The sequence below is a fragment of the Lichenostomus cassidix genome, unplaced genomic scaffold (assembly GCF_008360975.1).
Source record: "Lichenostomus cassidix isolate B80296 unplaced genomic scaffold, HeHo_3.0 HiC_scaffold_889, whole genome shotgun sequence".
In the NCBI taxonomy this organism is placed as follows: Eukaryota; Metazoa; Chordata; class Aves; order Passeriformes; family Meliphagidae; genus Lichenostomus; species Lichenostomus cassidix.
The window spans coordinates 38,459-53,422 of NW_028147810.1; the positions used below are offsets into that span (position 1 = coordinate 38,459).

At 52.1% G+C, this 14,964-nt stretch overlaps 1 protein-coding gene across 1 annotated transcript in view; it reads left to right on the top strand.

The window, feature by feature from the left end:
- Positions 1-14,927, top strand: part of LOC146420671 (uncharacterized) — a 38,208-nt gene extending 23,281 nt beyond the window's left edge. Inside the window, exons 3-4 of the mRNA XM_085048034.1 lie at positions 389-392; positions 14,126-14,927. Of these exons, the coding sequence (XP_084904160.1) occupies positions 389-392; positions 14,126-14,776 (655 nt within the window). The 3' untranslated portion in view covers positions 14,777-14,927. The remainder of the gene's footprint in view (positions 1-388; positions 393-14,125) is intronic.
- The last annotated feature ends 37 nt before the right edge of the window (positions 14,928-14,964 follow it).

Here is a 14,964-nt window from a genome sequence, read left to right on the forward strand (position 1 = left end):
GCAGCCACCCAGCCTGGAGGACTGAGGATGACAGACAGTGCCTCAGGGTCCCTCCTATGGGACATTCCAGATGGCACTTGGGGACAGCAATTCCTAGAGTGGCACAGGTTGTTCGGGCATCCCTCACATCTCTTGGCATGCGACTGGCAGGCTTGGGATGGAGAGGTTCCCTTCCCCAAAAAGTCTGGTTCAAAGGCACCTTCACCACTCTGGCAAGGCCCCAAACAAAGATCCTGCTTCTCTTCTTTGTGACATGGAGGTGACCAGGAAACAAGACGTGCCAAAGCAAGTGCCAAAGCAAGTCAGGGTTCTGGTCTGAGTAACCAAACCCTGACATTGGCAGTGACATTTCCAATGACCTGTACAAGACCATTGAAGGCACCCTCAGTCATGTTGCAGATGCCACCAAGTTGGGTGGCAATGTCCATCTGCTGCAGGGCCAGGAGGCTCAAGACTGAGGTGCCATTGTATTTGCTGCATCAAAATCTTGAGGAGCAAAAGTAAGAGAATTTATTAGAATTAAATTATGTAGGTTAAACTAGGGCTAGATGTTAGTAGAGCTCTCTTCTAGAATTAAGGATAACCAGATAAAGGCCCTCTCATGCCCGCTTTTCCTGTTTAATTAAGAAACAAAAAAAAAATTAATTATTAATAAAAAATAACTAACTAAAGAACTAACTTCATTAAAATTAAACCCTAATAACTGAATTAATGAAATTAATTAATTAATTAAACAAGGTAAAGAGTTCCAAAGGTTTAAACTAGACATTAGTTGGGAAAGAAAACTGCTAGGTAGCTCTGTTTTTTATGATAGATAATATTATTTAGCATTTGGCCTGGAATATGTTCCTCTGGAATCTGTTCCTCAGGCAGTTGAGCTGTAGCTCTTGCTCACTTAGAACAGGTTCTATAAGATGCTTTCATTGAAATAAAATGATGGAATTGACAAATCAGAAGCGCTTGTTGTTTTCATTGTGCTGTAGTCATTGATTTGGGGGAAACTGCTGAAGGCCGAAGCCTTTTGGTCTCTGGGGCGTTGCAGTGTGTGCTGTGTGGGGCAGAGGAGAAAGGCGCTGCCTGGGGCGGGAGGGATGCAGGGACACCAAGTGTTTGTGACTTGTGCCACAAGGCCTTGGTCTGATGCAAAAGCTCCTTTTCTTGTGTCCACTGCTCCTCCTAGAGAGCTGCCCTGGTGCAGAGATCATTGTGTAGGATCTCTGCAGGGAGGAGAGCTCTCAGCCATGCCAAGGAGATTTTCCAGAACTCTCTGTTCTGCAGGCCAGCAGCTGCCAGGCTGTTTTGTGGAACTCGTTGGGAGGCACACAGGGATTTTCCTGCTGGACATTGGATCCCACTGGCTGTGTCAGGTGCCTGCAGAGGTGCTGCAGAACTCAAATGCATTTGCAAATGCAGCTCTTGCAGCCTGGCTGAAAATCTCCTGAGACAAGGAGCCTGAGGGGACACGTGCTTGGCCACATGCCTTGTGCAGCTGAAAGCTTCAGGATGCCACAATGTGCCACGCTGGACACTGCCTGGCATTGGTGACAAGGGGGCAACGAGGATGTGGTGAGCAACACGACTCACTCCCCAGCTCCTGAAGAACAACTATTTATCAATTAACAGCCAAAGAACGGAAGTGTTAAGCTCAGTATTTCTCGTGCCAAGGCAGAGAAAACAGCACACTCGATGCTGAGTGCTCTCCCTCGCACATCCCAAAGGGCAGAGGACCAGGTGCAAAGCACTGGGTCACTCTTATACCCTCGCTTATTACACCCCATTGGTCCATTTGGGATCCTTCGTCTCATTGGCTCGTTTGTCCAAATGTGATTGGCTCGTTTCTCTGGTGGCTCCTGTCCAATCACGGTCTAGGTCTCTCCTGGTTGGTTCTCGTCTGATCCAATCCACGTTCTTGATGACATCACCCACTTCTGTTGGGATATTCTAGAAACATCTTCCTTTATATGGGTGCTTTCATGCACATTCATTTAATGGGTGTGTTTAAATGTTACACTTAGTACAGCATCTTGCCGCCTAGTAACTCCAACATAAGTAATATAAAGAACTTAACTTTATAATTAACCTTATGAACTCATTAACATATTATTAACTCATGGGCATAATTAACTTCAGTGAACTTAAACTCATTTATAGCAGTCCCCCCTCTCATCCTTTGATCAGGCTTTTGCCTGCATCAAGGAAAAGTCACACCAGATGATGAGCCCTTAGCTCCCATACAAACTTCTCAGTTTCTGGTATTTTTCATCTATTTCTTTAGCAGTTTCATCGATTCCCTCTTCCCAATTCTCGTTCATTACCATCAATTTTTCTTGGGTCATCTTTTCTAGGGCATTTTGGGTAATACTTGTTATCATCCATATCATACAGGGGATTACACATGGGAGAAAAATAATACTTGTTAAAGCATGCAGACCAATAAACACTGTTCTTTTTATCCACCCCCCATTAAAGAAATTTTCCCACTAATTTACTTTAAAAAGGGGTGTCCACTTTTGGATGGGCACATGTGCTAGTTGGCAGATGTTATGAGTGATATTCTTAATAGTTTCCCTGTGGTCATCAATGTCCATGCAACATTCTGGTGAGTTAAATTTTCCACACACTCCACCCTCTTCTGCCAGGAGGTAATCTAGGGCTAGTCTATTCTGATATATCGCCATCCTCATTTGGTTTTGCTGTGCTGTTATAAGGTCTATTGCCAGGGTGGTTTGATTTGTTATGATTTTGTGGACTGCTGGTAATCTGATAATGCGGTTCAACATATAAATAGGGGTTCTATACCCCCAGGAACCATCTTGGGCCCAAGTGGCCCATAAGTACTGATGATTCTTTCTGGGGTCAATTGGTCATCTGCCCTCTTCTGAGTTCCCCCTATTAAATCTCTTTTTTGTCATTCTAGTTAATCATAAAGTAGGACTCCCAACTCTCGTCCTTGAATCCAGGGTAATAAAAAGAAAGAAGGTCTAATCACTGCTAATGCACAACTTCCTGACCAATTTTGAGGTAAGGTAGCAGAAGCAGTATCCCCAGGTAACCAGAATAAACCTTTTGGAGCTTCCCAAAAGTTGTAATCTTCCCTTTTTATCTCTTCCCGAAATTTTGAAATTCCTGGGACATCTAGGAATGGATTTACTTACTTTGTGATACATTCATATAATCCTTTGTGATTTATGTACACACACCCCATCTTTCCTCCTTCTCTAGACCAGTACAGGTTAGGGGCTTTCGGTATCCACCGGGTATGGCTGCCATCTGTAACTAGGTAACATTTGCACGATAATTGGCCAACCTCTGTGTGATGCTTTGGTCCTTTTCTCCATATACACTCTTCACCAATGGTTTTGGCTCGTAATTTCCATTGTCCCCATCGACTTCTTGCAGCTAATACATCTCCTTTCATTTTCATCCACTTTAACACATCTCACGCCCTTAAACTTATACCCTCCCATGGCCACATTTTGGTCATCTTGGAACCTCCGCAAATCCAGCAGACACATTAAACTCTTTGCTTATTCTCTCTACTATGTCAAGAAATAGATTTTTCCCATATGGTATCATGCCTTCTTCTTCAACATCCCACACTCCTTTATTTAGCTCTTCCTATGTGATTCAGTCTTCCACATTTCTACTTTTTGACAACCCTTCCTCCAGATCGCGCTCGAAAAAAATCCATTCTTCTTTTATAGGGCATTCTCCACCCAATTTTTGTTTGAAACTCCCTATGTTTTTGGCTAGCCAACACATTTGTCCTTCTTCTTCTCAAGTTCATAATTTAGGAAGATTGATACACTCGGTGTTCAGGTATGTATGTATCCTTACAAGTGACTTTGTAACATGCCCTGCATACAAGGGATAATAGCACTTGTCACAGCTTCCCAGGAGGTGGATACTCAATACCCAAGCTAGCCACAGGGGTCTGGCACAGGATACCCTCCCAGCCCTCACACCTATGGGGGCTCCTCCCAAGGTGGGGATAGTTCATCTGGCAAAGGCAGAGCCTGACCCAGTCTTGACCCCTCTGTGCTTTCTCTTTACCTGGGTGTGGTATCTTCCTTCAGGACTCATCTTCTCCTTTTCCTGAAACCAGGTTCTTCACAATTGTTTAGGGTCTAATTGTCCAGATACATGGGGAATGCTCTACACTTTTCACTTTTGGTGGCACTTAAGAAAAACACCAGAACAGTGAAATTATTATAATTAACAAGATAAACTGGGAACTTTGGAACAATTGGCTCAACTCGTAGTGGTTAATTCTAATAATAGAATCTCACAAGCAGTTTTTAAGCATAGAAACTTGATATAGGTCAGTGGTGGTCACAGGGTGGTCAATTCCTTAGGTCTTTTCCGCAGGGTCAGCTTCAGACCTCCTGTCTGTCCAGTGACTGACCACTCAGTGGGAGCTGGAACTGGCCTTTCACTCGGGTGATGTGACTCCAACCCCTCTCTTTGGTTTGGACTGTGGTGTTCATTGCATGAACCTGAAAAGGACCTTCCTATTCAGCAGTTAGCGGTGTATCCCTCCAGACTTTGATTAAAACCCAGTCACCTGGCTCAATTTTATGGATCTTAAAGTCTATGGGCGTAGTTTCAGTCAGATATCCTCACTTCCTTAAATCTTCCAGAGTGATGGCAATTGTCTGAATACAGTTTTTGGTGATATTCTCTCCTTCAGCATATCCACCTGTGCTAAAAGGGGTAATCAAATAAGGCAGACTGAACATAGCCTCATAGGGGGAAACTCCCAAGTCAGCCCGTGGTCTGGCTCTAATCCTTAACAGGGCTAGCGGAAGACATTTTAACCAATTCATTTGTGTCTCTTCCATTAATTTTGTTATGGTGTTCTTAAGTGTTTGATTCACCTGCTCAACTTTCCCTGAGCTCTGGGGATGCCATGGTGTATGAAGATGCCACTTTACCCCCAAAGTTTCCATTATCTGGTGTAAAACCTTTGAGGTGAAATGAGGACCTGGGTCTGAGTCAATGGTATTGAGCACCTCATACCTAGGCATGCCATTCAGCATCAGAGACACCTTTGCCTTGCTTGTCCCCACCTGCCATCACTGCCTGCAGTGTTCTGCTCTTACTGTAGCCTGGGGACACTTTCTCAGTTGTGTCTGTTAGTGGAAACCATTTAAACTACAAGGAATCTCAAGGTTCCAACATCATTCTGAGTTCTTCAGAAGTTTTTTGCACACACCCTGAGGGACTGAGTCTGATGCAAACAGCACCAAAGCCCCACGAGGGTCATTCAAGTCCCTGTGCTGTTGCTGTGCTGCTGAGCTGGGCTGGGCTCCTGGCACAGGGGAGCTCCTGGCAAGCGGCAGCGCTGCAGAGAGACAGCTCTGCCCAGGAGCAGCTCCTGTGCACAGCCCAGCAGGGCTGGGGCACTGCCAGGCCATCTCAGGGACACAAGCAGGGCACACCCAGAGCTCACAGGTGCTCAGCATTGGCAGGGGCTGTGCCATGGCCCAGAGGGGGCTGTGTCATAGCCATGGGCACCTCTGGGGCTGTGTCAGAGAGCCTCAGAGCAGCTGTGATGTCAGAAAGGAGCTGTGTGACATCACAGACTGGGTTGTGTGAGGTCATGGAGCAGCTATGGCATCCTAGAGGGGACTGTGTGACATCACAGTGTGGCTGCATGACATCCCAGGGAGGCTGTGAGATCACAGATGGCTTTGTCATCACAGAGTGCATTGAGACATCACAGAGCAGGCTGCGACATCATAGACTGGGCTGTGAAACCACAGGTTGGTTGTGTGACATCATAGAGCAGGCTGTGACACAGAGTGGGCTGTGACATCACAAAGGGGGCTGTGCGGTTGCAAAGAAGACTCTGCCATCATGGAGGGTGGCTCTGTCTGATATCAGAGAGCAGAAACTGACATCACAATTTGGCTTTGTGACATCATGGAGCAGGCTGTGCGATGTCATAGAGCAGGCTGTGAAATCAGACTGGGTTTTGATATCACAGGGTTGCTGTGTGACATCAGTGGGTAGCTGTATGACATCACTGGGGAAGTCACTCTGCCCCAGCCTCCCTCACAGTTCCCCCAGACAAGTCCAATGCTGCTCGTGCACAGCAGGGTCCCCTGTCCCCCCAGGTCCCCCCCTGGCCCCCAGTGCCACAGCCTCCCCCACAGGATGTTCCACCAGATCGACCCCCAGAGCCTGACACAGGAACAGGGGGGACAGGGCCCTGGGGGGTGGGACAGGGGGACAGGGACCCCCCGGCAGTGTCCCCATGTCCCCCAGGGCGAGAGCCTGGCCCAGGGCTCCTTCACCCTGTTACAAATGAGGGCTTGAGAGCACTTAAAAAATCCCCAGCAAGGGATCAGCAAACACCGGATTTAATATTAAGTGACAGCACAGCAACCTTCCATGGCAAGAGTCACTCTGCTTCTGACTGCACAGTTCAGGCACACCAAGGGAAAAAAGCAACAAGAGAACCAAAGAAAATCCAGGCAATGAACTGAGAACTCTGTGTGTGTGTCTATGTGTGTGTGTGTGTGTGTGTGACACAAAAGGACAGTGAGGGCAAGGATAAAAGGAATACGGTCTAAAAACTTAACAGCCCTCAGACTTAACAGAAGTTGACTTCTACCTTAACCTGAACTTATACCTTAAACTCAACAACTTAGCAAAATAACAGCCCTGAGCAGCATTTCACTTAGCTCATACCTTATGACTGAACCTCACTTACAGGCCTAACTCACTCAGATATCCAAGGCACTTCAACACCTCCCAGAGCAGCATTTCTCCCCATTTCCAGAGCACAGGCACATGTGTGTGCACACAGACAGACAGAGGCAGTGCCAGGGAGCTGTCAGAAATTGCCCTGGAGGGCAGGGAAATGCTCACTGCGGATGCTTTTGCATCTCCCCAGCAGGCGAAGGGTTGAGCCTGGAGGAGTGGGGGGATGGGCCCAGGGTCCCTCGTTGTTCGGGGATGCCCCGAGTGCAGCAAACGGGAGAGTTCCCGGCTCGGAGAGGCCCCTCTCAGAGGGAGCTCACTGCTCCAGGAGAGCTCCAAGGGGCTCCTTTTGGAGCCCTGTTGATAGGGCCCCAAGAGATGGGCTTTAGTCACAGCAATGTTTCATCCTGGCTGCACTTTGCATCAACAGCTTTCTCTGACACTGTGAGAACAGGGATGTTGTGCCATTGAGGGAAGAAAAACAGGTCCCAAGGCTGCTCCTAAAGAAAGCAGGAGCTGGTTGGACAGCAGCAGTGCCTGGGAACAGACAGTGTTTGTGATCAGGTGCAGAGGAGCTGAGCCCAGGGGCTGTTGGCCAAGGCTGAGGCCTAACGAGCATTTCTCAGATCGCAGGGCAGCCTGAGAAGGGGAGGGAGGAATGCACCACCCCAGGGCCCCATGGAACTAAGGAGACCATTGTGACACTGTGGGGCCTTGTGGGACCGAGGGACCATTGTGACACTGCTGAGCCTCATGGAATCATGGAGACCACTGTGACATTGCAGGGCCTCATGGAACCAAGGGGACCATACTGACTGTGTGTGGCTCCATGGAACCAAGGGACCATTGTGACACTGCAGGGCTTGTGGAACCAAGGGCCAATTTGACACTGCTGGGCCTCATGGAAGCAAAGGAGCCATTGTGACCCTACAGGACCTCATCAAACCAAGAGGCCACTGGGACACTGCAGTGCCTTATAGAACCAAGAGTCCATTGTGACACTGCGGAACCACAGGAGACCATTGTGACACTGTGGGACCCTGTGGAGCCAAAGGTCCATTGTGACATTGCAAGGCCTCATGGAACCATGGAGAGAACATTAAGAAATTTCACAGCCTCATGGAACCAAGGGGCCTTTGTGGCACTGAAGGGCTGCATGGAACCAAAGCTTCATGGTGACACAGAGTGACCTCATGTAATCAATGATTTATTGTGACACTGCGGAACCAAAGACCATTGTGACACCGCAAATCCCCATGGAACCAAGGGGCCATTGTGACACTACAGGGCCCCATAAAACCAAGGGAACATGGCACAGGTCAGGCTGGTTTGGCCTCCCTGGGGCTGCCTGACTGCTCCAGCTGACCTTGACATGTTGAGAGTCGCTTCTCATCTGCCACTGAAACACTGGGGCTCTCTGCTGTCCTTCCTGTGGAAAAGAACTGTCCTTCTCCTCCAGGCACCCATGGGCAGATTTGGGATTGCACCAACACATTTCCTTCTATCCAGGGATTGTTCCCATAGGAATATTGCCTTGTACTCAGAGTCCACAAACAACTGTAATTCCTTTTAGAGTTCTCATTGAGAGAGTTGTTTGAGGCCTTACACCCGCACTCACCATTCCACAGCCCACGTCCCACTGCTCCCAGGAGAGCCACAAGCATCCTGTGAGGCCACAGACCCCCATTCCCAGGGCATGGGAGTCAGGGCTTGGCTGTCCTGCTTGGCACAGCCCAGGCAGGGCTTTCACAGCCACATTCCACAGTTCATTTCCCACCTGGACCCAGAGGTGCCTCTGCATTCTGCTTCCCCAGCCCCAGGGATGCTCTCCTTGTCTGCTCATTGCTCCCTCAGTCTCTTGGCAGGGATGGCCTCAGTGGGGGCTGCTGACATCCTCAGCAACTTGGAGGTTGCTGCTGAATTTTACTTCTCCAGAGGCTTGTTCAGCCTTCAGATCTTCAGGAATTCAATGCTTAAGGGTTCATTAACATTCAAAATAGCTTTGCCAGGCTCAGGGCCAGAAGAGAGGCCAGGCAGGGCTGGCCATTGCTGGGAACAGGCCCTGAGACCTGCAGCAGGATGGAGCTGGGGCACAGCCAAACTCACCCACAAACCTGGGCTGAGCAGACAGGGCTGGCAACGGCTGGGGACAGAGGCTGGGCTGACAAATGTCCTGGGCCCCCTCCCTGCTCTGTCCGTGCCACCAAGGGCACAGAGCAGCCTCCTCTCTCGGCCACTTGCCTGTTTTCCATCCCTTCCCCAGGCCCTGGCTCTGCCCCACAAGCCCTGGGCTCAGTCCTCCCCCTGCACGCTCACACAGGCTGAGATGGACACTGATGGGTTTCTCTGCCAGCTTCTCTCAGCCCAGCCCAGCTCCCTCCAAGCTCTCCCAGCTGCCCTGAGCTCTCTGCAGCACCAAGGGGCTCTCCCCAGCACAGCCCAGCCAGCTCTGGCCCCACAGCCCTGCTCAGGCCAGGCTGCTCTGGGCACTGGCCCCATGGCCTCAGCCCCTCTCCAGGGCACAGCAGCAGCTGGAGCTCCCAGAGGACTCAGCCCCACCGATGGGGGAATGTGCCTGGCCAAAGGAAAAGGAGGCTCCTTGTGTCCCCTGCTCTCCTGGCCAGGAGATCCTGAGAGCTCTGCAGCCCTTTCTGCCATCCCGTCTCCCCAGGCCAACATAACAGCCTTGAGGCCCTCAAGAGCTGTTCCTGCTCTGTTCACTCCTGATATGATGAGGATAGTAGAAAAATAACAAAAACAACAAAAACATTGTTACAGGTTCATTTATTTCACTTAAATACAATGTGAGACTCCTCATTTAAATGAAGTCTCTGGTTTACAAAAGATGAAGTGATAATTAAATTGCAGAGAATGAATAATACTAATGCTTTAAAGACAACACTGTCAGAAGCAGAAAAAATATAAATGAGGAGAGACTTGGCCTGTCATGATGTGCACCAGGACCCAGTGACAGAGGAAAGCAGGTAGTCTGGGATAGTTGAAAAGCATCCAGAAATCAGTCCTCTGAGAGCTTTCTTGAGCTCCTGGTCCCTCAGGCTGGAGATGAGGGGGTTCAGTGCTGGAGGCACCACTGAGTAGAGAACTGATACCAGCAGATCCAGGAATGAGGACAAGATGGAGGGGGGCTTCAGGTAGGCAAACATGGCAGTGCTGATAACCAGGGAGACCACAGCCAGGTGAGGGAGGCATGTGGAAAAGGCTTTGTGCTGTCCCTGCTCAGAGGGGATCCTCAGCACAGCCCTGAACATCTGCACATAGGAGAAAACAATGAACACAAAACAGCCAAAAGTTATCCAAGCAGTAATGACCATGAGCCAAAGTTCCCTGAGGCTGGAGTGTGAACAGGAGAGCTTGAGGATCTGGGGCACTTCACAGAAGAACTGGCCCAGGGCATTGCCCTGGCACAGGGGCAGGGAAAATGTATTGGCTGTGTGCAGCAGAGCAGTGAGAAAGCCACTGGCCCAGGCAGCTGCTGCCATGTGGGCACAAGCTCTGCTGTCCAGGAGGGTCCCACAGTGCAGGGGTTTGCAGATGGACACAGAGCAGTCATAACACATGATGGTGAGGGCATAATACTCTGCTGAAATGAAAAAACCAAAAATAAATAGTTGGGCAGCACATCCTGCATAGGAGATGTCCCTGGTGTCCCAGAGGGAATTGTGCACTGTCCCACTGGGACTCATCCACCCGTGTTCCTCCTCTGGGAAAACCTTCATCCAGGTCCCTGCCTGAGCTGCACTGGTGCTGTCTGAGTGTGCCATGAGCAGCCAGGCCTGTGCGTGGGGCTCTCGAGGAGCCATCCCTGCCCTGCTGCCCTGGGATTGTGGCCATGGGGCAGAGGGACAAGGCTGAATATTCAGGATTTGTCAGGGGAATCCCTCCTAATGCAGAAAGGCTTGGTAGCATTTTCACTGACAGTTCCACAGGATAGCAGGAGGGAGTTTTAAGGAATGCTTTCCTACCCACACATCATTCCTGGTTCTCCAAGGTAAGAAATCCCCAGCATTTCTGCTGTACTCAGAGTTTGACACTGAGAGATGTGAGAGGCAAAGGGATTCCCTGTGGCTCACGGCAAGGTGAGGGGCTGGATGGGCTTGTTCCCAACTGTCCTGGGTTTGCACCTTTGGCTGCCATCAGAGCACAATCACACTCCCCTGTCACCCTAGGAAGAAACCAGACCCTGCTGAGAGCAGAGGGATCACTGAATGTCTCACCCTCTCCAAAGGGCTCTCAGCAAGGTCTCAGCCCCTCCTTCTGCCAAGGAATCTCACTGTTCCCTTGGCAAACCCAACAGCATTTCCTCACTCTGTGAAGTGCATCTCTGCACTTCCCTGTGGGGCATTCAGGGAACTCCGAGAAGCTGTGGCACAGATTTTCACCCAGGAGGGAAGCTCAGAGCTTGGAAGGACACAGCAAGGAGATCCCCAGGTGTGCTCATGATGGCATCTCAGGGAGGGAGGCTCAGCTCCTTCCCCTTTCCCAGGGACTGCTTTGCCCACAGCCCCACAGGTCACAGGGAAGCTTGGACACCCCATTCCCATGGACACAGCTGCCTGGGAGGAATCCCAAGGGCAGTGCCTGCCGCAGCTGCTGCAAAGCCCAGAGCCTCCCTGAGAGCACCAGATAACAGTGACAGTATCAGAGGAATGCAGAAACAAGAGAAGATGTTGTGGTGCTGTGCCTGAGAGGGCAGGGTAGGGACAGCCTGGCACTCAGGACAGTGTTCCCTGTCCCCAGCTGTGCACGGCACCTCCCACACAGCAACAGTGCCCTCCTGCCCACAGCACTGCTCTGTTCAGCTCCCTCTCCTTCCCTCATCATCTCCCTGTGCTGCACATGTTCCTCCTGAGAGGAGCCTTGTCCCTGTCAGCGCTCACAGAGCCCATCTCAACCTCTGTGCACTCGCCCGGCCCTACAGAAACTGCCTGTCTGCAGGGCCCTGCCTGGGGGAGGCTCTGTGTGCAGGTGGGCAAGGGCAGCTGGCAAGAGCCCTGCTGGGCCCTGCAAAGGTGCTGCTGCTGCTGTCCATGGGCTGAGCAGTGGCTGAAGGCCCTTGAGGAGGCTCCCAGCAGACACACTGAGCACCCAAAGGTACAGAGCAGGAGTTATTGTTCTTTGTGTCTGCAACCCTCAGCCCGGGAGCATCGCCCTCCCGGGACATCCCACAGGTGAGCGGGCAGGGGGAGCTCGGCCCAAATATCTTGGGTGGTGCCTGGGGTTCTTTCTGGGAGGGGGGGATTTTTGGACCTTATAGGACTGCAGCACCTAACCCCAAATATCTTCGTTGGCTGCCTGGTAGGGATTTTCTTGGGGGGGGGGGCAGATTTTTTAATCTTGCAAGACTCCAAATGTGAGTCACAAATGCCCCTTGGGGGGATGTGGGGGAGTCCCCAGACTGTGGGATTTTTAGGAGATCCCGGTGGCATCTGCCTGGGGGGAAGGAATGGGATGGGATGGGATGGGATGGGATGGGATGGGATGGGATGGGATGGGATGAGGCCTGGGAAGGGTGGGATGTGGATTCAGGTGTGGGATGAAGTCTGGAGGAGGGGGATGGGTGGGATGGGGCCTGGCATGGGGCAGCCGAAGGTTGGGGGTGATGAAGCCGAGGGGACCCCACTCCTTAGGGGCTTGTGGGGTATCCAGCAGCTGTGAGGGAGTTTTGGGGTACCCCTGATCCGCCAGGGGTGGTGCTGGCAGCGGGGGAACACGTGGCTCCGGCACCTCTGGACCCCACCTGCGACCCCACTCACCCCCAGCGCCCCCGGGAGCAGAATTTGGGGAGGGGGAGGTGGAGGCCGCCCAGGCCGGGTCCCCCTTGCTGTCCCGGCAACTGGGGGCCGAGTGCGGGGGGAGCCCCGCGGGCATTGCCCGGCCCTGCCCGGCACAGCTGATACCCAAGCCCCAAGCCCCCTGTCCATCCCTGGGGCTGATCGGGGGGTTCCCCCCACCCAGCAGCCAGTGCTGCAGCAGCCGTGGGGCAGAGGAGGGTGGGGAATGGGGTTCTGGGGTGGGAGCAGAGGAGGAGTGGGAGGAAGAGGAGGGAGAGAGGAGGAGGAGCAGGAAAAGGAGGAGCAGCAGAACCATGAGGTTTCACCACCCACTGTGTCTGCAGCACCCCTGGCTCTGGGATCATTGCCCCCCCCTGCATTGCACAGGTCACCAGGGAGGGGTAGCTCACCCCAAAGCTATTGGGGGGTCTCTGGGAGGGTGTTAGTTTTTGAGGGGTGTTTGGAACTCGCAGATTCTGGAAGTGAGCACCAGGTATCTTTGCATGTCCCTGGTGGGGATTTTTTGGGTCAGAGGGTATGTTTGGATCTTGCAAGACTCCAAAGCTGAGCCATAAATGCACCTTTGGTGGAATACTGGGGGGTCCATTTGGGAACTGCCTGCTATCAGCAGGACAGGACATCAGTTTTGGGGATCCCTGAGAGAGCTGGGAGGGTGGAACATTGTACTTCCCAAGTGGAGAGAGCAGAGAGGGGCAATACCGGAGCTGGGGGACCCCTGGCAGCCTGGAGGGGTGGGGGAGGCTGGAGATGAGGCAGGGCTGGGACACTGTGACACTGAAAGGTGTGATGGGGAGAGGGGGAAGCCCTGAGTGCCTGGAGTGGGGGGAGCCTGGGAGCCCTGGGAGCCAAAGCACAATCAGGGAAGAAGGGACCCCTGGGAGCACCAAAACCCCACGGCATCCCTAATCAGGACCCAGGAGAAGGGGGATCCCCAGGACCCATGGGAGCCCCAGCAGCTTCAAGAATAGGGAACCCCTGAACCCCAAAGACAGGAGACTGGAAAGGGGGAACTCCTGGGAGACTTTTTCTGAACTCATTCTTATTTTAGGAGGATTTTATAGACACAAAACACCCGGTGACTTCTAGAGATAGACTTGGGCAGGAGGAACCCCCAACCCAAGGCACTCACACCCTTTTTTTTACCCAGACGAGGATTTCCGATTCCCAAAACTTGGCCAGATGGAGAAGGAGGCTGTGAGGAAGAAGATGCCCCAGGACAGCCAGGCAGGTGAGGAGGAAGTCACTGCCCCTTTCCCCCTCTCTTCTCCTCCATCTCCCAGCCCAGCATCGCCCCTGGCTGCAGGACAACCCAGCTGCTGACTCTCTCCTGGTAGGGATGGATTGGGGGGATCTCCTTCCCCTTCCCTCTGGCATGGAGGCAAATCCCAAATCCTCTCCTTGTCCTTCCTTCCCCAGACCACAAGGTGAGGAGACAGACCAGGGAGGACAAGTCCTTACAGCAGAACCTCATGGAAGAGGCCATTTTGAGCAGCTCCATGACCCAGGAACCCAACCAGGAGGAAAAGCCCCAGAGATGCTGCACAAGGAGGGGCTGCAAACCCAGCCCAGGGTGCTCTGAAGAGCAAAGACTCACCCTGTGCCAGGAAGTTGGCAAGAGCTTCAGCCGGAGTTCGGAGCTGGAGATTCCTGAGAAGATTCATGAGACCAAGAAGCCCTACGAGTGTGAGGAATGTGGGAAGAGCTTCAGCCAGAGCTCCAGCCTGATCCGTCACAAGAGGATCCACACTGGGGAGAGACCCTATGAGTGTGGGGAGTGTGGGAAGAGCTTCAGCCAGAGCTCTCACCTGATCCGTCATAAGAGGATCCACACAGAGGAGAGGCCCTATGAGTGTTCTGAGTGTGGGAAGAGGTTTCAGAGCAGCTCAGCTCTCCTCCTACACCAGCGTATTCACACAGACGAGAGGCCCTTCCGTTGCCCTGACTGCAGAAAGGGCTTCAAACATAACTCCCACCTCATCACCCACCGGCGCATCCACACTGGGGAGAGGCCCTTTGAGTGTTCTGAGTGTGGGAAGAGGTTTCATACCAGCTCAGATCTCCTCAAGCATCAGCGGATTCACACACAGGAGAGGCCTTTCCACTGCCCTGAGTGCAGGAAAGGCTTCAAGCACAACTCCAACCTCATCAGGCACCGGCACATCCACACCGGGGAGAGACCCTATGAGTGTCCTGAGTGTGGGAAGAGCTTCTCCAGGAGCTCTCACTTGACCCAACACCAACAGAGGCACCAGTAAGGGAAGCCCTGCGAGTGCCCCGAGTGGGGGAAGAGCTTCATGCACTGCTCCGTATTCATCCCCCATCAGAGGACCCTCATTGGGAAGAGCCCTGGTGACCCACACTGCCAGTGACCCAGTGTTGTGGTTTGACCCTGGCCAAATGCCAGGCACCTACAAAATCTGCTTTCTCTTCTCTCCCCTGCTGC